At 55.3% G+C, this 25252-nt stretch overlaps 2 protein-coding genes and 1 pseudogene across 2 annotated transcripts; 2 read left to right on the forward strand and 1 right to left on the reverse strand.

Moving 5' to 3' along the window:
- Positions 1 to 749: 749 nt before the first annotated feature.
- On the reverse strand, positions 750 to 7645 carry ZNHIT1 (zinc finger HIT-type containing 1). Its single transcript, XM_020876128.2, has 5 exons — positions 6812 to 7645; positions 1869 to 2039; positions 1349 to 1428; positions 1074 to 1243; positions 750 to 980 (listed from the first exon to the last, which is right to left on the reverse strand). Exons 1-5 carry the CDS (start codon positions 6831 to 6833, stop codon positions 959 to 961), a joined length of 465 nt encoding a protein of 154 aa, XP_020731787.1. The 5' UTR covers positions 6834 to 7645; the 3' UTR covers positions 750 to 958.
- A 103-nt stretch (positions 7646 to 7748) lies between these two features.
- PLOD3 (procollagen-lysine,2-oxoglutarate 5-dioxygenase 3) lies at positions 7749 to 15419 on the forward strand. The gene is made up of 19 exons (XM_020876113.2): positions 7749 to 7953; positions 8547 to 8638; positions 8813 to 8949; positions 9034 to 9197; positions 9329 to 9441; positions 9602 to 9665; positions 10226 to 10323; positions 10546 to 10647; positions 10856 to 10981; positions 11185 to 11306; positions 11529 to 11633; positions 11750 to 11875; positions 12169 to 12310; positions 12400 to 12513; positions 12672 to 12740; positions 13257 to 13361; positions 13906 to 14052; positions 14490 to 14615; positions 14975 to 15419. The coding sequence occupies exons 1-19, from the start codon at positions 7842 to 7844 to the stop codon at positions 15128 to 15130; spliced, it is 2220 nt and encodes a 739-aa protein (XP_020731772.1). The 5' UTR covers positions 7749 to 7841; the 3' UTR covers positions 15131 to 15419.
- Positions 15420 to 17975: 2556 nt separating this feature from the next.
- LOC110126558 (2-acylglycerol O-acyltransferase 3-like) lies at positions 17976 to 25171 on the forward strand (annotated as a pseudogene).
- Positions 25172 to 25252: the final 81 nt, after the last annotated feature.

Genomic DNA, 25252 nt, shown 5'->3' on the forward strand with positions numbered 1-25252 from the left:
CCGACAGCCACTTTTTGATGCTTGAAGGACGGTAAAAAAATTTACAGCCATTTCTGAAAACCACCACGCTGAGGATTGTCTCCTAAACCCTGTCCTTACCACCATTCAACATGACGCTGTCACCCAATACCACTTGCCCAACCACCAGTATCCAGGAGAGCGAGCAAGCAACTTCCCAAGAAGAGACTGGTAACACCTGGCGGGAGTGTCCAATCACAAGGAAGTCCCCAAAAGCGGGCTGAAGAGCTAAGAAGGCCCCTGACACCAACCTGGCTGGATCTCATTAATAGCTTATTGAAATAACCTGTGTCACAGATATTTCCTACCCATCTGCCTTGCTGTGTTGCAACAAGGTACTGAGCCTGAAGACAGCCACTCCGAGGCATTTTTGAGCTCATGGCTTATAATCTGCTTAAGAGAAGGTGTGGGTGCAAGAAGCTCTAGTGCCACAATGTTATATCAGTAGCATCATGGCCACTAAGAACAGAGGCCTCTGTATCATGAACTCCGATGCTTCCCAGAAATGTCTGGGTTTTCTCTACTACTAATAAATCACACACCGCAGTCCATGATAAGACAGGCTTCCTAAGGACAACTCAGATGGGCGGCACCAAGGACAAGGGCCCAGCCTCTCCCCTTTGGGTAAGAATCAGAGACAAAGCCAGGGCTGGCTCCTTCTGTGTTACCCTTCTATTTCCGAGTCCCCAGCCCTCACTCCACTTCCCCATCACCAGTCCTGGGACTCATCCTCGCAGGAGACCTTTTATTACAACAGCACTCTGAGGGCTCAGGCACCGCCCTGCCTCCGGCCCTGGAAGCAAGGCTGGTCTCCCTGGAGGACAGGACACGGGCTTTGCTGGGCTGCCCTCCTGGTCCGGGAGAAGCATCTTTTCTTTCGGTGATACTCTCTCTGAGGCCGGGCAATGCACAGGATCTTCCTCTCTGGGGACGCCCAGGGTCACACGGTCCACTTCAGGCACCTGCGGGCAGAGGAAGCCCTGGATGAAGAGAGGGTCCCCAGGCTACTGGAGGGAGGAAGGGGAGGGTGTGGACCTGGGGGAGGCCCCTCTCACCTGGTCTCCTGGTGGGTGCCCAGACAGCGCACAGTACAGTACCGGGCACCGCAGCTGACACAGGTGTAGGGGGAGGGGAAGCCGCAGACAGCACAGAAGGGGCGCTGGGGCCGGGATGGGGGTCCCGCACAGGCCGTCAGGTAGTTAGGACCCTCCGCCACACTCAGGTTCTGCAGAGACAAGGGGGCGGGGCTGGCTCTGACTGCTCCGCCCACCCAGGGATCCCAGCAGGTGCATTCCTGCCCCGTGGAGTCCTCCCAGCCAGCTCCTCTCACCTGCTCCTCCAGCAAGGCCTGAAAGTTTTTTCGGAAGCGGAGCTTAAAATGATCACCTCGTGTTTTCTTCTTTTTCTTTCCTAGAGGTCAAGGGCAATGAGTTACTTGGCCCTCACCCAGGAAGACACAAGCTTCTCTGCCCCACTGTTCCCAATGCCCCCGTGTCCGTTCCCTGCCCAGGTGCCTGCCAGGTTCTAAGCCGGCCTCTCTCTACCATCCTTCCCCACCTCCCACGTCTCCAACCTGAGCCTTCCTCCATCTCCACACTCCCGATACCTAGAGCTCCGTGTTGAAGACAATCTCAAGGGCTCATCTGCCCGGGCTTCTTTATTCTACACACAGGAAAGGAAACTGAGGCTCAGACTGGGAGAGGGCTTGGGTCAAGGCAGCCAGAGGAGCTCCCAGTAAGCTGGCGTCCTTACACAACCCTGACCCGGCCAGGCTCTTCCCTCTTCCTGCAGCCTTGCCTCCCGACCACCACCCCCCCACTGGCACCCCCTTCTTCCTCCACCCGCCTCACCAGTGTCTGCGTCGTCATCAAACTGAGGCAGCCGCTTGCCCAGCTGGGGGAGGCCCGCGTGGGGGTCGTCCTGGAAGTTGTCATTCTCCAAGGCCTCAAGCTGCCTGTTGATGCGGCGCTGCCGGGCTGCCCTGTCCAGCACCCGTCGCTGTCCAGGGTCCTGGGAGCGAACTAGATGGGACAGGGCCACAAGAGTTACGGGGGCAGAGAAGAGAGACGCTGGGCGGCCTCGGCTCTGGGCCATGGGTGGAAGGAAGATGTCCAGGGGGTGGGAGCCACAGTTCTCTGATCTCACCCTAGTCCCAAACCCTTGGCCCCTGGATCTCCTCCCAATATATCGCCCATTCTGGCTGCTTCCTTTTCAGTCACCTAAGGCTGCTGTTTCAGTCATTCATGCCTGGTTTCCATCCTTTTGGCCCCATCCTTTCCTCCCAATCCCAGACCTGGTCAGTGAAATGTCTCCTGGAGACCTCTCACTGCTGGCGGAAACCACACAACCATGCCGGTGGAGACCACAGTGCACTTGGGTTTTCCAGGCGCCACTGGGACCTTGTTGTGAATGCAATCTTATTTCCCACCTCAAAGGACAAGGCGTCGTGCAGAGATGCTTATCCATCAGTCCACCCTCAATCATAACTGCACGGGTACCCCCATCTCCTTCCATTCTAAGTGGATGCACCCACAAGTCCCACTGCTAAACCCAAATCCTTCACTCCGAGTTCAAGTCTTCCCCCTCCCTTGCATCTTCAACACCCCCACCACCCACTCAACTGGTACTTTCCCCTCCATAGCAAAACCTGCTAAATTCTCATGTGTCTAACTTCACAGCCACTCTGCTGTGAGAGCGCAGTCCATGTGATGTTTTTATTTGCTTATCTCCCTTCCACTCCAAACTCACCCCCTGCAAACCAACTCCCGCTCAATGGGAACCAGTCACACTCAGGACAGCTGATGTAATTGACAAATGGGTGTGAGTTCTGGCTGCTCTACCAGTCAGCTGTCCCAAGCTAGCAGAGGTTGGTTCGTGAGGTTTAAGGAAAGAAGCCTTCGCCATAACATTAAAGTGCAAAGTGATACAACAAGTGCTGGCATAGAAGCTACAGCAAGAACGAGCTAAGGGAGCTCCCTGGTGCTCCAGTGGTTAGAACTCTATGCTTTCAGTGCTGTGGGCCCAGGTTTGATCCCAGGCTGGGGAACTAAGATCCTGGATGCTGCATGGTCTGGCCAAAAGAAGAAAAATCAGAGGAGCTAGCCAAGACAATTAATGAAGGTGGCTACATTAAACAACAGACTTTCAGTGTAGACAAAACTGCCTTCTATTAGAAGAGGCCATCCAGGACTTTCCTAGCTAGAGAGGAGAAGTCAATCCCTGACTTCAAAGCTTCAAAGGATAGGCTGACTCTCTTGTTGGGGGCTCAAGTGGCTGATGAATTTAAGTTGAGGCCAGTGCTCATTTACCATTCTGAAAATTCCAGGCCCCTAAGAATTAGGCTAGATCTACTCTGCCCTTGCTCTATAAACGGAACAACAAAGCCTGGATGACAGCACATTTGTTTATAACATAGTTGACTGAATATTTGAAGCCCACTGTTGATACCTACTTCTCAGGAGAAAAGATGCCTTTCAAAATACTACTGCTCATTGACAATGTACCCAGTCACTCAAGAGCTCTAATGGAGAGGTACAACAAAATCAATGCTGTTTTCATGCCACAGTAACCATTCTGCAGTCCATGAACCAAGGAGTAATTTTGATTTTTAGGTCTTATTATTTAAGAAAGGTATTTCATAAGGCTATTGCTACTACAGATATGATTCCTCTGATGGAGCTGGGCATAGTTCATGGAAAACCTCCTGGAAAGGATTCAGAATTCTAGATGCCATAAAGAACATTTGTGATTCATGGGAGAGGGAAAAAATATCAACATTAACTGGAGTTTAGAAGAAATGGACTCAATCCTCAAGGATGACTGAGGAAGTAACTGCAGATGTGGTGGAAATAGTGAGAGATCTAGAATTAGAAGAGGAGCCTGAAGATGTGACTGAATTGCTGCAATCTTATGACACAATTTTCATGTATGAGTCAAGAAAATGGTGCTTAAAATGGAAACCACACCTGGTGAAGATGTTGTAAAGATTGTTGAAATGACAACAAATGATTCAGAGTATTACATAACTTAGTTGATGTAAAACCCTGGCAGTGGCAGGGTTTGAGAGGGTGAACTTCAATTTTGGAAGAAGTTCTACTCTGGATAAAATGCAATCAAGCAGCATTGCAGGCTACCGAGAAATCCTTCATGAAAGGAAGAGTCAACTGATGTGGCAAACGTCACTGCTGCCTTATTTTAAGCAATTGCAACAGCCCCCCAGCCTTCAGCAACCACACCCTGATCAGTCAGCAGCCATCCACAGTGAGGCAAAACCCTCCAACAGCGAAAAAAAGTTACAATGTGCTGAAGCTTGAGATAATGGCTAGCATTTTTTAGCAATAAGTATTTTTAATTAAAGCATACACAGGGACTTCCCTGGTAAGCCAGTGGCTAAGACTCTGTTCTTAGAACGCAGGAGGCCCCGGGTTCAAATGCTGGTCAGGGAACTACTAACAGACCCCACATGCCACAAGCAAAAAATAAAAGAAAGATCCCACATCCCACAAGAAAGACCCAATACAGCCAAATAAATTAAAAAAAAATTTTTTAAATAAAGCATATATATTAAGACATAATGCTATTGCACACTTAATTGACTATAATGTAAACATAATTTTTATATGCAATGGAAAATTGAAAAATTGGTGTGACTCAACTTTATTGTGATACTCACAATCATGGTGGACGAGAATCAAGCCTGCGTATCTGAGGTCTGACTGTACTAATCTTTACATCAACCCTCTGAGACAGGTATCACTATCATCCCCAGTTTACTGGAGTTCAGAGGTTAAGAAACCTGTCCAAAGTTCACACAGCTAATAAGCAGCTCCTGGGTCAGAATTCAAACCCAGAACTGCCGAGCATCAAAAAAAATCCTCTTGATCACTGTACTATACTGCCTCCCTTTCTAGTACCAGGCGGTGCCCTGGGTTCTGGGAATACAACCAGAGTTTAACATCAGGTGGGGGATATAAATGATCAAATCAACAAGCACAGTGCAGGACAGTATATGCTAGGACGGGAAAGTGCAAAGTACTATGAAACACATGACAGAAACACATAACCTATTCCTGGGGTGTGTGTTAGTCACTGTGTCGTGTCTGACTCTTTGCGACCCTATGGACTGTAGCCCACCAGGTTCCTCTGTCCATGGAATTCTCCAGGCAAGAATACTGGAGTGGGTTGCCATTTCCTTCTCCAGGGAATCTTCCCAACACAGGGACTGAACCTGAGTCTCCTGCATTCCAGACAGATTCTTTACCATCTGAGCCACCAGGTCTTGGGGTAGTCAGGAAGATTTTCCAAGGGAAAGTAAGTCTAAGTTGACGGCTGACTGATGAACAGAAGTTAGCCTGGTTGGAGGAGGGGAAGGTGTCTTAGACATTGGTACCAGCATGAGAGAAGGCCTGGACGAAAGACTGCAGTGTCATCAATACATTTTTTAAAGTTCTATATGGCTGGTATTATAAAGTATGTGGGCAGGGGATATGAAGTCAGGCAGACCATTAAGAATCTTACCTTTAAATGTCTAAATGAATTTGGACTGGGGAATTATATTTTATTTTTTGGCTGCGCTGCAAGGCTTGTGGCATCTTAGTTCCCCAACCAAGGATGGAACCCAGGTCTCGGCAGTGAAAGGGTCAAGTCCTAAGGGTTCATTCCACTGGACCGCCAGGGAATTTCCTGGGCTTGGGGACTTTATGGTGAGGGTGACAGAGATCCCGTGAGGGGTGTTAAGAGGACATGACTGGATTTATTACAAGTTAATCTGGCAGACTGCTCCCACCCTCATCACTTTTTATCTGGATTACTCAATAGCTTCCTAACTGGCCTTCCAATCTCTAGACCTGTGCTACACAATAAAGCAGCCACTAGTCACATAAGGTTATTTTCATTTAAATGTAGATTAATTAAGATGTAATAATTAAAATGCATGAAATTTTAAATTAAGCGCTTAATCTAACCAGCCACATTTCAAGTGCTCGATAGTCACAGGCAGCTATTGGCTGCCATACTGAATAGTGCTGATTAAAAACATTCCCATCATCCCAGAAATTTCTACTGGACAGCGTGGCTGTAGCCCCCCCAATCCACCCTCTGCACTTAAGTCCTTTTCTAAGAGATAAATTTGTTTGCGTCAATCCCCTGCGTTAAAAGCCCTTGAAGGCTCTTCACTGCCCTCTTTATAGAGCTTAAACTCGTCAGCAGTGTTTAAAATGCCTTTCAAGGGTACCTTTCCCTTGTCCTCCAGCCTCTCTCTCCTCAAGCCCGGGAACTGTGAACTTGGGTTTCCTAAGCGATCTACGTTTTCTTGCTCTCCTACCTTGGCGCGTGCGATTACCACCACAGGGAAGGAGTCCCCACGCACTTGCACGGAGCGAAACCGTAACTTTCAAGACACAGTCCAAGCGTTTTCTTTCCCTCCAAGCCTTCCCTGTCCCCTCCTTCCCAGAAGCTGGGTTGGATGCCACTCCTCCCTGAGCCCAGGCGCTTTGCATCCCTCTACCATAGCACGTATCACTCTGAAACGCAATGGTAGGTCTGCGTGTCTGCCCCGCTCCCGGAAAGGCAGTTCTTAGACGCGAAGGATCTTTCTTCTTTCTTCATCCCCAGCAACCGGTTTGCAGCACGCATGAACAAAACGTGAACAGAAGGGAGCTGCCCCGGGTTTAGGGGGCTGTCAGTACCGGAGCGCCGGGGGAGGGATTTGAAACTAATAACCGGGTGAGGGAATCCTAGGCCAGGTTCGAATCTGAGCGGAAGAGAGTGGGCCAACAGCCACAGGCTGACTTACCCGAAGTTTTCTTCTCCACCATTTCCGCAACACAGCTGCGAGATGGGCCTACTGCGCACGCGTGCTAAATCACGTGCTGTGGGTCGTAGCATCATGACATCCGGCGACGAGTGCTCCTGCGCGTGCGCGGAGTCATCTCACAGGTTTTTTTTTTTTTTTTTTTTTTTTTTTTGACTAATTACGCGGTGTTCCCTTGGAGACCAGAAAGCTTTCCGCCATGTTTTTTACGGGCAAAACTACTTCCGGCCTCGGTGCAGCTGTGTTATTTCAGAAGCCCCGAAATGGGTCATTTTAAAGAAACGGTGCCAGCGATCTTTCAAGAAACGTCATTTTCCTTTGGCCTTTCCGAACGTAGAATCATCACACAGGCAGCCCCTGGAGCTCCTCCCCCGGGCCGTGGAGATGATGGGCCAGAGTAGCGAAAGAAAATGGGCAGGCTTGAGTGGGAAGTCCCAGAGGATCCTCTGCCAAAACCTCAACCCCTATCCCTCCTGAGGCTGCAGCCTCCCAGGCCTTCTCCGTCCGTGCCGCCGTACCCGCTCAGTGCAGCCCCACCGCCTAGTTCTCCGGGTCTTCCGCCCGGCTGCTCCAGGCTGGGCTGTGGCAAAGACCCGCCTCCGCGTCCTGCCGGACCCTCAAGGGGTCACTTCCCCTCTCCGCGTTTCAGTTTCCTCAAGTGTTAGGCTGGCAGGGGGCCGGGCTGGCTCTAAAGGAACCTCGGCTCGGGATCGCCAGCCGCAGTCCCTGCCCTTCCCCCGCCTCCGGGCTGGGCGCCCCCGCCGCTCGTACGGCTGTGCCGGCGGCCCGGGACAATCCTCGCCTTGTCTAGGCATCTGGAGTTTTCTGTAACCTCCGGCTACGCCTTTTTTTTTTTTCACCCCCAGGGCGGAGCCCCAACTGGGCTCCTCCTAGCTGCTGGCCGTACGGCAGCCCCGGTCCTTTTTCCGAGAGCCCCTCTCCCGAGTTGGGATCCAAGGCAGACAGCCAGAGCCGGGTGCGGGCCTGTGTGCAGCTCGGCCCGCTCTCCGCCATGGCCTCGGGCCCGGCACTCCGGCCCCTGCTGCTACTGTCGCTACTGCTGTCTCCGTCTCCTGCCGCCTCGGCCTCAGATCGACCCCGGGGCAGCGATCCCGTCAACCCAGGTGAGAACCCCGGGAGGAACGACCGGCCCTGGGCTGACGTGTCTGCGGGCCTGGGCCGGGGAGGGGGATCTAAGCTGGCCTCTCCCTCGGTGAGCGGGCTCCCGAGGGCTGAATCACACGGTGCCTCGCCCAGAACTGGGGTTTCTAGCCGCCCCCTCCACCCCCTTTCGCGCACTGACCGCGAATTTCTGAGTGTTACTAGCATTCCGCTCTCACTGGGGTTGGTTTCCCTGAATTGGAATAATTTAGGAAGGGATAAGGGAAAAGAGATTGGGCTTCCCTGGTGACTCAGACGGCAAAGAATCCGCCTGCCATGGGGGAGACCTGGGTTCGATCCCTGGGTCGGGAAGATCCCCTGGAGAAGTGAATGGCAACCCACTCCAGTATTCTAGCCTGGAGAATTCCATGGACAGAGGAGCCTGGTGGGCTACAGTCCATGGGGCGGCAAAGAGACAGACAACGACTGAGCGACTAACACGCACACGAGGACAGGAGCAGCGTGGGGTGGGGTGGGGTGGGGGGGAGGGGAGGGGTGGTCCGTGAGCTGAGCGCATGGGGCAGCAAGCTGGGTGCTGAGTCCCGTCTGGTGACAGAGAAGCTGCTGGTGATCACCGTGGCCACAGCCAAGACAGAGGGATACCGGCGTTTCCTGCAGTCAGCGGAGTTTTTCAACTACACTGTGCGGGTGAGGAGAGGAAACCCCTCCTGGGCCCCTCGAAGGGGTGGGGGTGGCGTCTAACCCCCCCACCCAGAGTGGGCCAAGGGCTGGATGCCTGGGACGCTCCGGTGAGCCTGGTCAGGGCGATGTGCCCACCTGGCCACCTGAGACCCTCCCTGGCATTCTGGGTCTCCTCCACAGACCCTGGGCCTGGGAGAGGAGTGGCGAGGGGGTGATGTCGCCCGAACGGTGGGTGGAGGACAGAAAGTCAGGTGGCTCAAGAAAGAAATGGAGAAATACGCAGAGAGGGAAGATATGGTCATCATGTTTGTGGACAGGTAAAGGGGAGGGGGCGGGCAGAAAGGGAGTGGATAGGGCGATTCCTAGTGGCCGTCCTCCTCATTGTCCCCTGCCTTCCCCAGCTATGACGTGGTTCTGGCTGGCAGCCCTTCGGAGCTGCTGAAGAAGTTCGTCCAGAGTGGCAGCCGCCTGCTCTTCTCTGCAGAGAGCTTCTGCTGGCCCGAGTGGGGGTTAGCAGAGCAGTACCCTGAGGTGGGCACGGGGAAGCGCTTCCTCAACTCTGGTGGTGAGTGGCAGAGGGTCCAGCAGTGGTGGGGAATGGAGCGTCCCAGGTGCTTGAGGGCGGGTGAGGGAGTGGGGACCGGCCCTGGGACACTGGGGAGTCTGGGAGTCAGCACATCCTCTCCCCCAACCCAGGATTCATTGGCTTTGCCCCCACCATCCACCAAATCGTCCGCCAGTGGAAGTACAAAGATGACGATGACGATCAGCTCTTCTACACTCGACTCTACCTGGACCCAGGACTGAGGGTAGGGAGAGGTTGAGGAGGTTTCATTCCCCCCACAGCTCTGAGGGGGTAGCAGGCCCTGAGGAAAAGGGTCAAGAGGCTTTCAGAAAGACAAAGGAAAGAGTGGGAAGATACGTCTCAGCCCCTTCTTTAATTCACTGCCCCCACCTCATCCCATCCAGGAGAAACTCGGCCTTAGTCTGGATCATAAATCGCGGATCTTTCAGAACCTCAACGGGGCTTTAGGTGAGGAGACAGCAATGAGAGAAGGGGCGATGAGAGAGGGTGTTGGGGGTCCTGAAAGTGGGCGGGGCTCCTGGTACAACTGGGGTGAACTTCAGCTCACCTCTGTGTTAACTTCAGCAAACGTCTGAATGGCTCACAGAGTGAGGTGCACTCTGCTTCCAGGAGAGCAGCAGCCCCTGTTTTACATGTCCATCGCTCCGTGCCAGGCTCTGGGTCAGGGTTTTTCTTCTTTAATTTCATTGAACACAACAGTCCTACGAAGGGCGGGTCTGTGATTATCCACCGGTTACAGATGGGGAAACCACCTCCCTGAGGGGCCAGAGACTTCCCCGAGGTGCACAGGTAGTAAGTGGTGGGGCTCCCCAGGTGGAAGCAGCCTGGCCAGTGCCCTCGGAGACAGACATTATCCCATCCCTGCCCCATGGACCACGGTCCTTCATCCTCTAGAACACCTGGGTACCTCCCCGCCCCACCACTACCACCTCCACCGTATTTAGAAGCACTTGCTGATTGGTAGTTTCTAGAGTAAGGGAGTCTAATGCCTGGACCTTCTTCCCCAGATGAGGTGGTTTTAAAGTTTGGTCGGAATCGAGTGCGTATCCGGAATGTGGCCTACGACACACTTCCTGTTGTAGTCCATGGGAACGGCCCCACCAAGGTGCTCCAATCTCGCCTCCCCTCAGCCCAGCCCCTGCCCCAGTCAGCCCCGGCCCCACAGCCCCCAGGTTCCTCCAGCCCTTCCGAGCCGTGAGACCTCCCCGGCCCCAGACGCACAGGAGCTGGGAGAGCTTCTCCGTGCCCACGCTCCCCCGCCCCTCTCCGGTCCCCGCCCCCACCTCCCTCACCCCTGGCCCTGGCCTCTCACCGCCTCTGCTAACAGCTCCAGCTGAATTACCTGGGAAACTACGTCCCCAATGGCTGGACTCCCGAAGGAGGCTGTGGCTTCTGTGACCAGGACCGGAGGCCACTCCCGGGGGGGCAGGTGAGGAGGGGGTGCCAGGGTGGCTGAGTGGGTGGGAGAGCCCTCTGAAGTAGAGGGTGCCAGGAAGGTGCTGGGCAGCAGGGCTGGAGGCAAAGCCCCTGGAGACCCCCCCACCCCCCACTAAGCCTGGCAGGGTGCGGAGGACAGGCTGGGTAGGGGGAGCCGGGCTTTCCCCTGAGCCCCATCACGTCATCATCGTATCTTCCAGCCTCCCCCCCGGGTACTTCTGGCTGTGTTTGTGGAACAACCTACCCCGTTCCTGCCCCGCTTCCTCCAGCGGCTGCTGCTCCTGGACTACCCCCCCGACAGGGTCACCCTCTTCCTGCACAACAACGTGAGACACCCTGACTTCCAGCCTCTCCCTCCCAAGGGGCCCCCCTGCCCCGTTGCCCAGATCAGACCTCTCCCCACACCCCAGACTCCTTCCTGCAGCCTTCCTCCTGCAGGAAGTGTTCTTCCCGCCCCGTCCTGCCCCTTAGATGCCATCTTCCTGCCCTCTCAGTGTTCCCCCCCAATCTCGTCTCCCCGCACCTCCAGGAGGTGTACCACGAGCCCCACATCGATGACTCCTGGCCCCAGCTCCAGGACCACTTCCCCACTGTGAAGCTGGTGGGGCCCGAGGAGGCCCTGACCCCAGGAGAGGCCAGGGACATGGCCATGTGAGTGAGCCTCGGGCAGGGCTGGGGAGCCTCCGCCCGCACCTTTCCCACCCTTCCCCTGCTCCCCGTGATCTTTTTTTTTCCCTCCTGACTTCCAGCTGCTCAGCTTCCTTCTACTCACTTTCCCTCTCCTCCGCGGCTCGGGGGAGTTCCACACCCTGCTCAGCCCCCGCCTCCCCCTTCCTGCTCCTGCTCATCTGTGTTTTGGTCTGTCCCCTCCAGGGACATCTGCCGGCAGGACCCCAAGTGTGAATTCTACTTCAGCCTGGACGCCGACACTGTCCTCACCAACCCACAGACCCTGCGCATCCTCATTGAAGCAAACAGGTCTCTCTCACCGGGATTGGCCAGAGGGCCCCCAGATTAGTCCCCAGGGAACCCCCACCTCCCGCTCTGGCCATGGGGCTTGCCCCTTTCTGGCTCTCACCTCCGCTTGTCCACAGGAAGGTCATAGCGCCCATGCTGTCTCGCCACGGGAAGCTGTGGTCTAACTTCTGGGGAGCCCTGAGCCCCGACGAGTACTATGCACGCTCGGAGGACTACGTGGAGCTGGTGCAGAGGAAGCGAGTGTGAGTCCTGCAGCCTCCCCCCACCCGGGAGCCTGCCCAGACCCCTCCATCCTGCCCCAAAGGCCCGAACGCAGGGGCCCAGTGTGGCCACCACGAAGGCGTGTTGGGTTGTGGGGGTAACTAAGGGCCAAAGGTGGAGCTGGGTGTGAGAGGGCTGTGACCAGCAAGGCTTCCCTGGGGAAGCAAGAGGGACCTCGCGGCTCTCAGCCGCCGAGGGAAGGGGCTCCAGGGGTGAGCTGGGCAGGACTGTGGGGGGGTGCCCATCTGGCTGACCCCTGTGTGTGGGTCTCCAGGGGCGTGTGGAATGTGCCCTACATATCCCAGGCCTATGTGATCCGCGGGGAGACCCTGAGGACGGAGCTGCCCCAGCGGGAGGTGTTCTCGGGCAGTGATGCCGACCCAGACATGGCCTTCTGTAAGAGCCTTCGGGACAAGGTGAGGGGGCCTGGGGCTCCTGGCGGGGGTGCTGGGAGGCAGCCCACTGGCTCCCCGTCACCCTCCTCACACCCTCTGCCCACTGCCAGGGCATCTTCCTCCACCTCAGCAATCAGCACGAATTTGGCCGCCTCCTGGCCACCTCCCGGTACGACACGGACCACCTGCACCCTGACCTCTGGCAGATCTTCGACAACCCCCTGGTGAGTAGGTGGCCCCTGGCTCAGGTGGCATGTGCCCGTCCCTGAGGGGGAATGCCACGCCCTGGCCCCATCCTGCCGCCTAGCGAGGGGGCCTCCTGGGTGGGAGCAAGCGGCGTGCAGAGGGCAGAGGTCAAGGTGCACCCCCCGCTCTCCCCTAGGACTGGAAGGAGCAGTATATTCACGAGAACTACAGTCGGGCCCTGGAAGGGGAGGGGCTCGTGGAACAGGTGAGCCCCGCTCAGGACCGTGGCCCAAGGGGATGCCCACCGCCCCTGGGGCCCACCACCTGGATGAGGGGTTCTCCCAGGGTCCTTGCCCAGGTGCCTGGGGGTTTTCTGCTCAGGCAAGATGAGGGCAGAGGCTGAGCTGATAGGCATGCAGCCCCCAGCCCAGCATTCATCGCAGTGGTCCTCCTTTGTCTGTTGGGTATGTTGGTGTATGGGTGAAATGACGTTTTTTAAAACGAGGTTGAAAACCACTGTCGCCAAACCGAGGGCTCCTGGGATCGTGCTGTCTGTGCCGTGTTCTCAGCGCTGCTCTCACCTTCTCTGGCCAAGTCGTTCCCCTCCCCAACTCCCCCCACCAATCCATCCCCATGCTCAGCTCCCCATTCCTCCACATTCTCTCATGTCCTGGCTTACCTTTCTGCTCCCTGCTTTCTGTCCCCTCCCGCTGGCTGCCTGTCCCCTCCCGGAGCATCACCCAGCCCTGTTTTCTTCTTCCCCTGCCCCATCCTGTCTCAGCCTTGCCCAGATGTGTACTGGTTCCCTCTCTTGTCCGAGCAAATGTGCGACGAGCTGGTGGAGGAAATGGAACACTACGGCCAGTGGTCAGGAGGCCGGCATGAGGTGAGGAGCTGGGAGCATGGAGGAGGGAGCCCCTAGGACAAGGGAGGGGAAATTTCCCTGATTGAGGGAAAATGGAATCTGGAGAGTGGCAACAGAGAGGGGGCCCCCAGCAGGAAATGGCACACAGGGGGCACCTCTGTATTCTTTCATTCCGCCATGCAGTCAAGAAATACTCCCTGGGCGGGTCCTTAGACACCAACCCTGATCTGGACGTGCAGGTGGAGCTCCACCCTCCACCGTCCCTCCTGGAGTCAGTAGCAGCAGGGACCTAGCTTCTAAAGTCTGTGATGGACAGCCTGGGTGCTGCGGGAGTCACAGGACGGAACCTTGACCCAGATGCGGGGGGCCTGAGGGCTTCACAGAGGAGGTGACATCTTTGCTGAGACTTAGAGGAAGGAGATGTGAGTTCGTCAAGATGTGTGTGTGTGTGTTAAGATGTGTGTTAAGAGACTTCCAGAGGGAGGGAGCACAGGCTTCAAGGCCTGGAAGCAAGAGGAGAGGAGGTTGGCACATCCCCCGTCAGCTCAGTACCCACTGCCCGCAGGACTCTAGGCTGGCTGGAGGCTATGAGAATGTGCCCACTGTGGACATCCACATGAAGCAGGTGGGCTACGAGGATCAGTGGCTGCAGCTCCTGAGGACATACGTGGGGCCCATGACCGAGAGCCTGTTCCCCGGCTACCACACCAAGGTGGGCCGCTGCCTGCCACCCCTGCTCCCTCCTCCGCCTTCCCACACCCGTCCTGGCTGGACGTCTCCACACAATGCCTTTTGGCCTGCAAAGCATTTAAATCAGCCTCATAGAGTGAGATCCTGGCTCCCCTGGTGGCTGAGATGGTAAAGAATCTGCCTTCGATGCGGGAGACCTGGGTGGATCCCTGGGTCAGGAAGATCCCCTGCAGGAGGGCAGGGCAGCCCACTCCAGTGTTCTTGTCTGGAGAATCCCCATGGGCAGAGGAGCCTGGTGGGCTACCGTCCACAGGGTCGCAAAAAGTCGGACACGACCGACTGGCTGAGCACAGCCTAGAGTGAGACCTCGCAGGAGGGCAGCTCTGGGGGAGCAGCCCGCGGGGAGCAGTGAGAGCCCTCCCGGCTGTCCCCCCAGCCTCTCCTCCCCTGTGCCCGCAGACCCGGGCGGTGATGAACTTTGTGGTCCGCTACCGACCGGATGAGCAGCCGTCTCTGCGGCCACATCACGACTCATCCACCTTCACCCTCAACGTCGCCCTCAACCACAAGGGCCTGGATTATGAGGTGAGTCTCTACTACCCTCCACTTCAGGGCACCCCCGGGGCCCCTCCACACATGCAGGCGCACACGCACACCCCCGCCCCCAGGACCTGTGTCCAGCCCCCTTACAGCCCCTACACACGCATGGTCACCTCCCTGCCACTTGTCTGCCCTCGTCGCGTTTCCCAGTGACTTCCGCGGTCATATTCTGGACCCCTTCCAGGCCGGCTACCCTCTGTGTCCTGTGTCCCCCGTCTGCCGATGCCCACCCCCCGTCCCGTCCTTCCCTGAAGCCCGGGTCAGCCTCTCTCGCCTCGGGGCAGCCAGCCGCCCAGTTCCCACGTCCACTCACTCTCCACCCTGCTCCCCTCTTGCCTCTCCAGGGAGGTGGATGCCGCTTCCTGCGTTACGACTGTGTGATCTCGTCCCCCCGGAAGGGCTGGGGGCTCTTGCACCCGGGCCGTCTCACCCACTACCACGAGGGGCTGCCCACCACTCGCGGCACCCGCTACATCATGGTGTCCTTTGTCGACCCCTGACACTCAACCACTCTGCCCAACCTTCCCTGCCATCGTGCCTTCCCATGCCCCCCCTCCTCGGGGTTGGGGGGGTTGGGTCTTGGCTCCTCGCCTCCTGGGTGTATGGGGTCTGTGTGCCTGGGACTGAATGTGTTGCCTCGCTCCCCACCACACGGCCCTCAGGAAGCTCAGGGAGCCCCCTGTCCTCTTCCCTGGTCCCCAAGGGCTCATGGGGACAGGACCTCTGGAGGTTCGCTACATGATAAATTATTGTTTCTCAGTCTCCCTCTCAATAAAGGAGGATTTGTAATTCTTGAGCCCATTTATTGTTTCATTACCTGTGGACCCCTTGCCCATCCCACCACCCAGAGCAGAGAGGAGACCGGGGGTGACCCCAAAGAACTGAAAAGGAGAAATGACGGAAAAATGATATTAGAGCAGAGTGGGAATCTAGAAGCTCCCTTGTCATTCCAGAGTTCAGGAGGGTTGTGTTGGAGGCCAGACCCAGAGAAGGACTTCCCCTGTCAGGCTGAGATGAGAGTCCTCCACCCCCACCCCCACACAGCCCCCAAGCTGTCATCCTCAATTCTCTCCTCACCTGATGGCATCTTCTCCCATGCAGGAAGGATGAGAGAGGCACTGCCCTGAGCTGGGCTCCAGGGATAGTGCTGGGACGTGCATTGTAGGAGGGAAAGACAGGCCGGAAACTTGTTGGGGCCTCTTGGACCTCAGCTTTTAGTCACATAGAATCAGGAGAGGGGAATCTGGAGGGTCAACCCAAGAAAGCTTCTTGGAAGAAGGGAAAGGGAAGCAGCCTTGAAAAAAAAAAAAAAAAGACCTCCTGGAGCTGGTTTTGCCTCTAGTCTCAAGGAGACCATCAAAGGCTTGCGGAGACCCCTGGAGGTGCTCTGAGGACAACAGAGCAGGCACCTTTAGCCTGGTCCTCCCCAGCCTTGCACCTGCTGCCTTCCTGAATGTTCCCTTGCAGAAGTCCTTTTAAAAACCAAGCACCCATCCTAAGACATTTCCAGCTTCCAACTCTCCACTTGCATCCACAGCTAGATTGTCCTTCTGCCTTCCTCCTACTCGGTCGGATTCCCAGGAAAACTTCATCCATGAAACCATCCTTCCATCCTTCCTGGCCCCCTGGGAGGGTCACCTTCCCATGTGGACTGAGCATCTCTCTGGCCAGACTCTAAAGTTCATCTCACCCAGGCCCCCGCCACCCTCATCACTTGCCCTGTGATGTGAGTGGGCTGATCAGGGACAGGAGGAAATATCTTTCTTAACAGAAGGTCTCTGGTTAGTGAAGCTGCACAGGTGTGAGGCCAAGGACAGAGGCAGAAAGGGTGCGTCAGCCTAAGTGGTATCGGAAGCTGCCTATGCTGTCTCTACCCTTCATTCATGGAGCATCTTCCATGTGCTGGGCACCCATCGTGACGGCTGCAGTGATGAGCACAATTTTCTTGTTGCTCACGGTGTGTGGGAGACTTTGATCAGAAAATTGCCATGACAGGGGACTTCCCTGGTGGTCCAGTGGTTAAGACTTTGCCTTCCAATGCAATGGATGTGGCTTTGATCCCTGGTTGGGGAGCTAGGATCCCACATGCCTTATGGTCAAAAAAGCAGAATGTAAGCAATAGAAGCAACATTGTAACAAACTCAATAAGGATTATAAAAATGGTCCACCTTAAAAAGAAAAAAAACATGGTGATGGAAGGAAAGTATTCTGTGCCAGGAGAGAATGTGACCCATGACAGAGGCTTCTGCCAGTTGCGCTTCAGACTTCCATAAAAGAAGTGACATTCAATGTGGCTCAGGACTTCCCTGTGGTCCAGTGGTTAAGAACCCACCTTACAATGCAGGGGAGGCTGGTTCGATCCCTGGTCAGGGAACTAAGATCCCACCTGCCACAGACAAGCTAAGCCCTTGCACTACTGGCTCCTCTGGATGGGGAACCCTTGTGCCAGAACTAGAGAGTCTGTATGCTGGAACGAAAGGTCCTGTCTAATGCAGCCAAATGAGCAAATTAAAAAATAAAGTGACATTAAAAAAAAAAAGACGTGTCCTACCAGCGGGGAGGGTCAAGATGTAGGGGTGGGGAAATCAGCATCATCATAAAATACTGAGTTTAACATGGGCTCAAGGATGTTTGTCCAAGATGGGAAATAGCGCCAACATGTTATAAGAAGTAGAAACGAAAAGTAGCCTTTAGGGACTTCCTTTTTAAAGTGACATTCTAGGAATTCCTTGTAGGTCCGGTGGTTAGGACTCTGCCCTCTCATGGCCAAGGGCCTGGATTCGATCCCTGGTGGGGAACTAAAACCTCACAAGGCAAGGAGCAGCCAAAAAGAGTAATTAATTAATTTACAAAGGTGTCAGTCCCTGACCTGGAGAAAGTGGTTGCTCCGCAGCCTCTAGTCACGTTGAACAGGGCCGTGGTCACGGTGAGGACCGGCCCGGCCCACATGGATGGAGTGCTCACAGCCCAGGGGGCTCTCACTTGCAGGGGCTCCCCAATCCTTAGCCTTTCCCATAAAACCCTTCCCTCCAGAGGTATCCCCACAGAGGCCTAAGCTGCTCCTTAGAGAATAAATCCTCCTGCAGGTCCTCTAACCCACAGCGGCCAGGCCTGGGTGACAAATGGGGAGCCCTGCTATGCAGGGTACACACACACACGGCAACTTCCACTGGCCCAGGACCCTGCCAGTCTGCTTGTCACAGGGAGCCAGTCCTGACCTCCACAAAGTCCAAACACCTTCCTCACAGCCAGACTCCAAGCCACACCCCTGGTCTTCCCTTTGGGTCCTATTGGTCACAGCCTTGTGAACTCAAAGAGCTGGTTAACCCTCCCTTTCCAGAGCTCACGATGGTCCAATGGGCAGGTCAGCAGAGCGGGCAGAAAAGAGGGCAGAACCCGGTTCAGGGGTCAGGGCCAGGGGGTGAGCCAGAAGACAGAAAGCTTCAGAGCCACAGTGGCCCCTATGTGACTCCCCTCTGCAGAAGGCCAGCCGCCTCCACCAGCCTCCAAGTGTGTGCCCTCCTGCGAGGGGTCTTCTCCATTTTGGAGCTTGGTGAGCCCCTGAAGCCCTGAGGTCCCCTGGGTCTGGCTCTCTGCATTCCGACGCCAATTGGGAGGTAGGCGAGGCTGGGATCTCTTGGGCGGGGGTGGTAGGGGTGGTCCTTCAAAAGATGAGAAAGATGTAGATTGGCCAGCTGAACCTAAAACCATGCAATAGGGAAGGGGGTAAAGGGGGGAGCTGGGACTTAAACCTCCAGAGTCAGAGTCCTCACACCCCCTCCCACCACCTCCAGCCCAGGGACGCCTGACTGCCTTATTCCTTGTACTCTTGAGCCGGGCTTGGATCCTAGAATTCACTACCTGAATGGACTCTATGAAGACAGAAATACACCTTGGGCAGGAGGCTGCGGCTGTGCCTGGGTCCCCATCTGGGCCATCTGGAGACATTTCTGGGACCACCTCCCCATCTCGCTGCGGCACTGTGGAGTTCTGTGCTGGGTGGGAGCTGGGCTTCAGGGTAGAGCCTGGTCCCAGGGTAGACCCATGGGACCGTCACCCCCAAAGTCCAAACTTAGAAGCCCCAAACTGGTGAGCACCCTGCGTCCCCAGCTGGTGGACACCACAGACTTGGGTCCCTCCCACAGCTACGTCTTGGTGGAGCTTCCACCCTCTTGGGGTCCTGGTCCTCAGGGCTTTCAGCACCTTCAGCACAGAGGCCAGTGGCTTCTCTCACCTCTTCCCCGGCCTCCAGCCCCACCTGTTCCAGCTGCCCCATCACGTCCATGTTCCTGTCTTCCTGGTGCTGGTGAGCAGGGAACCCCCAGTCCCTGCGGCCACCTCCTCCCTGCCCTCCTCCCCCCTGGGGGCACCTGGTCCCTGCTCCACCCCCCAGTGCCCTCCTCCCTTTTTCCAGGAGGACTCAGACGGCAGTCTTCAGGCCTCTACCTGCATCAAGAGGTGAAGGTCCCTGTTTGGGGCCTGAAATTCTGGCAGCTGGCCTTGTCCCCAGGCTGGCCCTTGACACCTGGGCCGACCGTGAACTCTGTCCCAGCTGATCCTGGGGGCCAGGAGGAGGAGTTGCTGGCTGCTGCCGGTGAGCACCCCTTGGCTGGAATGTCGACACGTCTAGCTGCATCTCACAGTGGCCTAGGCGACGCCAAAGACCCGCAAACACACCAGGGTCCGCTGGCCACACTAGAGATCACAGAGTCCCTAAAGCACCTGGGGGTGGGCCTTGGTGTCACGCCCCCTACTCCTCCGCTTACTCCAGCGTGCTGGAGGTGAAGGTTCGCTTTGGGGGCCTGAAATCCTCCTGGCTGCCCTTTCACAACAACACCCGCCCTGGACTCTGTCCTGATTGACCTGCCATGCTGGTGGGTTTGATGCTGAGAAAGATTGAAGGCAGGAAGAGAAGGGGATGACAGAGGATGAGATGGTTGGATGGCATCATCGACTCAATGGACAGGAGTCTGAGCAAGCTCCAGGAGCTGGTGATGGACAGGGAAGCCTGATGTGCTGCAGTCCATGGGGTCACAAAGAGTTGGACATGACTCAGGGACTGAACTGAACTGGCTGGTGGGTTTGTGTGCAGCATGGATATCCACGCTCCTGGCTGTGCCCCGCCCCCCCCCCCCCCCCGCCCAGTGGCCTAGACATTCCCGGAGACCCACAAAAAGAAACAGGGTGAGAGTCCAGGATCTGCTAGCCATTCTGGAGATCACACAGTCTCGGCTGAGACCCAGTCGGTGGGCTCTGGCTTCTTCTTCCTCCCCCACAAGATTCTTAATGCACCTGGGGGGAACCTGGATGTCAGGCCCTAACCCACCACCCAGCCCCGCCCAGCGGTCACACAGACCCACCCACTGGAGAAGTTTCAAGATCAGTTGTCAGGAGCCTGAAGACCTGTGGAGCTCCAGTTCAAAGGTCTCCACCCTTGCACAGGCCCCTACAAGCAATCACAAAGGCCCCAGGGACTTAGCCTGACCGAGCTCCTAGGAAAGCCTCCATCCTTTGTCCCCCTGGTCCAGGAGCCCTGCTGGCCGAAGGGCAGGGCCTGAAAGTCTCCACTGCCCTGCTGCCTTCCCGCAGCCTGAGAACCCTGCAGAGACAGTGGCTGGAAGTACTGAGCACCGGCCAATACACGCTCCCTTTCCTCTTCATGGGTGAGCGGAGCAGTGCCCAGGGTACATTAGGGAAAGAGGGGAGCCTAAGAATGAGGAGGGGAAGATAGAACCCCACCTGCATGGAGGCCCAAGACAAAGGGAGGGGAGATGAGCGGAGTTCTCACTGCTGAGAGTGGAGGGGAGAAGTCCTGTGGTTTTAAAAGCTAATTGATTTTTCTTTCTCATTTGTACCCAGGCCCTTTTCCTTTCATGCCTTCTTCCTCCTCTTCACCTCCTTCTGGTGGCTCTCTGTTCTCTACTCAGTGTGGTTATTCCTGGACCAGGACACACCCCGCCAAGGTGAGCTCATAAAAAAGGGCAGGGGAGAAGAGGTGATAAAGGGTGTCTCCAGGAATTCTTCCCCCGCTTATCTCTCTGCCCCAGACAGAAGGTTTTTTGAGTGGATGAGCAACTGGATTGTTTGGAAACACCTAAGGGATAATTAGGTGTGATCACTCACCTAGAGCCAGACATCCTGGAATGTGAAGTCAAGTGGGCCTTAGAAAGCATTACTACAAACAAAGCTAGTGGATGTGATGGAATTCCAGTTGAGCTATTTCAAATCCTGAAAGATGATACTGTGAAAGTGTTGCACTCATTATGCCAGCAAATTTGGAAAACTCAGCAGTGGCCACAGGACTGGAAAAGGTCAGTTATCATTCCAAACCCTAAGAAAGGCAATCCCAAAGAATGCTCAAACTACCGCACAATTGCACTCATCTCACATGCTAGTAAAGTAATACTCAAAATTCTCCAAGCCAGGTTTCAGCAATATGTGAACCATGAACTTCCAGACGTTCAAGCTGGTTTTAGAAAAGGCAGAGGAACCAGAGATCAAATTGCCAGCATCCGCTGGTTCATCGAAAAAGCAAGAGAGTTCCAGAAAAACATCTATTTCTGCTTTATTGACTATGCCAAAGCCTTTGATTGTGTAGATCACAATAAACTGTGGAAAATTCTGAGAGAGATGGGCATACCAGACCACCTGACCCGCCTCTTGAGAAACCTGTATGCAGGTCAGGAAGCAACAGTTAGAACTGGACATGAAACAACAGACTGGTTCCAAACAGGAAAAGGAGTACGTCAAGGCTGTGTATTGTCACCTTGCTTATTTAACTTATATGCAGAGCACGTCATGAGAAACGCTGGGCTGGATGAAGCACAAGCTGGAATCAAGATTGCTGGGAGAAATATCAATAACCTCAGATATGCAGATGACACCACTCTTATGGCAAAAAGTGAAGAGGATCTAAAAAGCCTCTTGATGAAAGTGAAAGAGGAGAGCGAAAAAGTTGGCTTAAAGCTTAACATCCAGAAAACTAAGATCATGGCATCTGGTCCCATCACCTTATGGGAAATAGATGGGGAGACAGTGGAAACGGTGTCAGACTTTATTTTTTTGGACTCCGAGATCACTGCAGATGGTGATTGCAGCCATGAAATTAAAAGACGCTTACTCCTTGGAAGGAAAGTTATGACCAACCTAGATAGCATATTAAAAAGCAGAGACATTACTTTGCCGACTAAGGTCCGTCTGGTCAAGGCTATGGTTTTTCCCGTGGTCATGTATGGATGTGAGAGTTGGACTGTGAAGAAAGCTGAGTGCCGAAAAACTGATGCTTTTGAACTATGGTGTTGGAGAAGACTCTTGAGAGTCCCTTGGACTGCAAGGAGATCCAACCAGTCCATCCTGAAGGAGATCAGTCCTGGGTATTCATTGGAAGGACTGGTGCTGAAGCTGAAACTCCAATACTTTGGCCACCTCATGCGAAGAGTTGACTCATTGGAAAAGACCCTGATGCTTGGAGGGATTGGGGGCAGGAGGAGAAAGGGACGACAGAGGATGAGGTGGCTGGATGGCATCACCAACTCAATGGGCATGGGTTTGGGTAAACTCCGGGAGTTGGTGATGGATGCAGAGGCCTGGCGTGCTGCGATTCATGGGGTCGCAAAGAGTCGGACACGACTGAGCAACTGAACTGAACTGAACTGAACTGAAGGGATTATTTTCCCATTAAGGCAACAGGTCACCCTCCACCCTCTACTTCTTCTCTGTCCCTTATCTGCCCCCTCCCCGGGCTGAGTCTGAGTCCTGGCTGCCTAAGTTCAGACAAGAGGTCAGGCAGTGGAATGGTGATCCAGAGGGCAGCCCTTATGCCCCTGACACCCTAGTAGGACCTTGAGCTCACACGTCAGTTGGTGGGGAGGGAGGTCTTTTCAGCTGGTATCTTGCCTTCTCTGCTTTCTTCCCCTCATTCTGCCCACCCCTGTCCCAAAGCTGGTGAAAACGGCAGAGCTGCCCCCAGACCACAGTTACTTGCTGGTCGCTCACCCACGTGGGGTCACGTGCTTTGGACACTTCTGTAACTTCACGACTGAGCGCACTGGCTTCTCCCGGCAGTTCCCTGGGCTTCGGCCCTAGACCACTGGGCTGAACAGCCTCTTCTTCCTTCCAGTCTATCGAGACTACTTTTTGTCCTATGGTAAGTCTTGTCCCTGGTGGCTCAGATGGTAAAGCATCTGCCTACAATGCGGGAGACCAGGGTTCAATCCCTGGGTCCAGAAGATCTCCTGGAGAAGGAAATGGTAACCCACTCCAGTATTCTTGCCTGAAAAATCCCATGGACGGAGAAGCCTGGTGGGCTACAGTCCATGGGGTCGCAAGAGTTGGACATGACTCAGCGACTTTACTTTTCCTTTGAGTGTTAACCTGAGGCAGAGGTGGGGTCCCCCCACTCCTGCCAGAGTGGCCCCCCACCCACCATCCAGCCCTAGGACCTGACTTGAACATTGGCTGGGCTCACAGTGGGGGTCAGTGACTGGTTTGGGAGCGAGCATCCCGCATCCCTGCTGGGAGAGGTGCCGTAGAGCGGATGGACAGGGGCATAGGAAAACGGAGTTTGGAAGAAAAGGGGTGATACAGAGTTTGGAAGGCAAGAAGTGGAGAGCTCAGACTTCCTGAGCTAAAGGGCAGGGTGAGGGACTAGGGAGCCAAGGAGTGGGCACTGACTATTCCTGCACCCCCTCTTGTCCACAGGAGCGTGTTCCGTGAACAACCAGAGCCTGGATTTTATTCCATCGCAGTCCCAGCTCGGCCAGGCTATGGTCATCGTGGTCGGGGAGCCCACGAGGCCCTGCATGCCATCCCAGGGAGCAGTACCTCACTCTCTGGAATCGTCAAGTCTTCGTCCGCCTGGCACTGAGGCACAGGTGAGCGGGGGCCCAGCCAGGGCTGCCTTCAATGGTCAGAACCTCACAGCATCTCTGGGGATCTACTCTCTATCCCTACACACTGGCCCCCTGGAGGTGGACTGTGTGTCCCCAGAGCTTACACGGTGACCACCTCTAGAGGGCGCTGTGGGCAGCCCTTGAATGATTCCTCTGTGCCCAGCCCTGATGCCCATTCCCCAGGCTTCCTCCCACGCAGAGACAGACAGAATCACAGTGCAAACTTCGGGACCCTGGGATTCAGACACCCTTGGTTCACAATCTTTTATGACACCATCTCACGGACAAGAACTTGCACACTTCTTTTTTTAAAAAAATTCATCTATTATTTATGTATTTACTTTGGCTGTGCTGGGTCTTCATTGCTATGGGGGCTTTCTCCAGTTACAGTGACTGGGGTCTAGTCTCTCGTTACGGTTTGCGGGCATCTCCTTGCGGTGGCTTCCCTTGTTGCAAAGCACAGGCTCTAAGCTCACCTGCTCAGACGTTTGAGGACACTGACTTCGTTGCTCTACCGGATGTGGGATCTTCCGGGACCAGGGATCAAACCCCTGTCCCGTGCATTGGCAGGTGGATTCTTAACCACTGGACAATCAGGGAGGGCCCAACGCTTCTTTACTTGTGATATAGGGTTAACGCCCACCTTACCATCATGTGGTGGTTGTAGACTGTATGGAGAAATGTATATAGGACAGCCCAGTACACACTAATTTCTCAAGAAACATTAAGCCCGTTCTCCCAGATAGTTCTTTGTAGCCACTGTCATTTGCTTCAAATGGTCTTGGGAAGTGGTATCTTGTGGGGGAGAATGTGGGGGCACTCCTAGAGCCCCTGACATGACCAGCTCTCTTCTCTCTTGCACCCCACCCCCTGCCCCTGCCACCAAGATCCTCTCTGGTGCCCGAGTACTCCTTTGGAGAGAATGACATCTTCAGAGTTAAGGCTTCTACCCCAGACTCCTGGCAGCGTCTGTTCCAGATCACCTTCAAGAAGGTCGTGGACATTTCTCCTTACATCTTCTGGAGCCATGGTCTCTTCTCAGTCAGGTCCTGGGTCTGGTGCCCTTGACCAGACCCATCACCACTGTGGGTAAGTGCCCGTCCCCAGGGGAGAAGCCCGCTATCTGCTGTGTGTGCAGCCGAGGCCCCTCCCCTGACCTGAGTCCCCCTGTCCCTGCAGTGGGCCGCCCCATCCCGGTGCCCCAGTGCCGGCAGCCCACGGAGGAGCAGGTGGACCACTATCACACGCTCTACACAAATGCCCTGGAGCAACCGTTCGAGGAGCACACGGAGAGCTGTGGCCGCCCGGCTTCTACTCGCCGCACCTCCATCCAGCCCTGGCCTCGCCCCTCCCCGCCTCCCGGCCCCCCAGCCCCTGATCCCAGGGCCTGAGCCCCCCCACCGGCTGCCTGCTACTGTGCCAGGAAGAGCCAGTTCTCTCACCTCTGCTTCGTAGAGTCTCTCTGGGAGTGAGCCTGCCCACGTGGGTTCCATCTCCACCTGATCGAGACAGACTTGCTGCCTTAGACTGAGAGCAGGGCCCTGAATTCTCCTCCCAGAGACTGAATTCTGCTCTATCAGCTTCTGTCTAAGTCTCTTCTCTTGGCTAAGGCCTTTCTCCCTCTGAATAAAGGCATCTGCTTAGTTAAGAGATACAGGGCATCAGAATGGTGGTGGGGAGGGTAGATCCCTGAAGAACTCTTCTCTGAAGTGTGCACAGCGTTTAAGTAGG

Source organism: Odocoileus virginianus, chromosome 33, assembly GCF_023699985.2.
Source record: "Odocoileus virginianus isolate 20LAN1187 ecotype Illinois chromosome 33, Ovbor_1.2, whole genome shotgun sequence".
Lineage (NCBI taxonomy): Eukaryota > Metazoa > Chordata > Mammalia > Artiodactyla > Cervidae > Odocoileus > Odocoileus virginianus.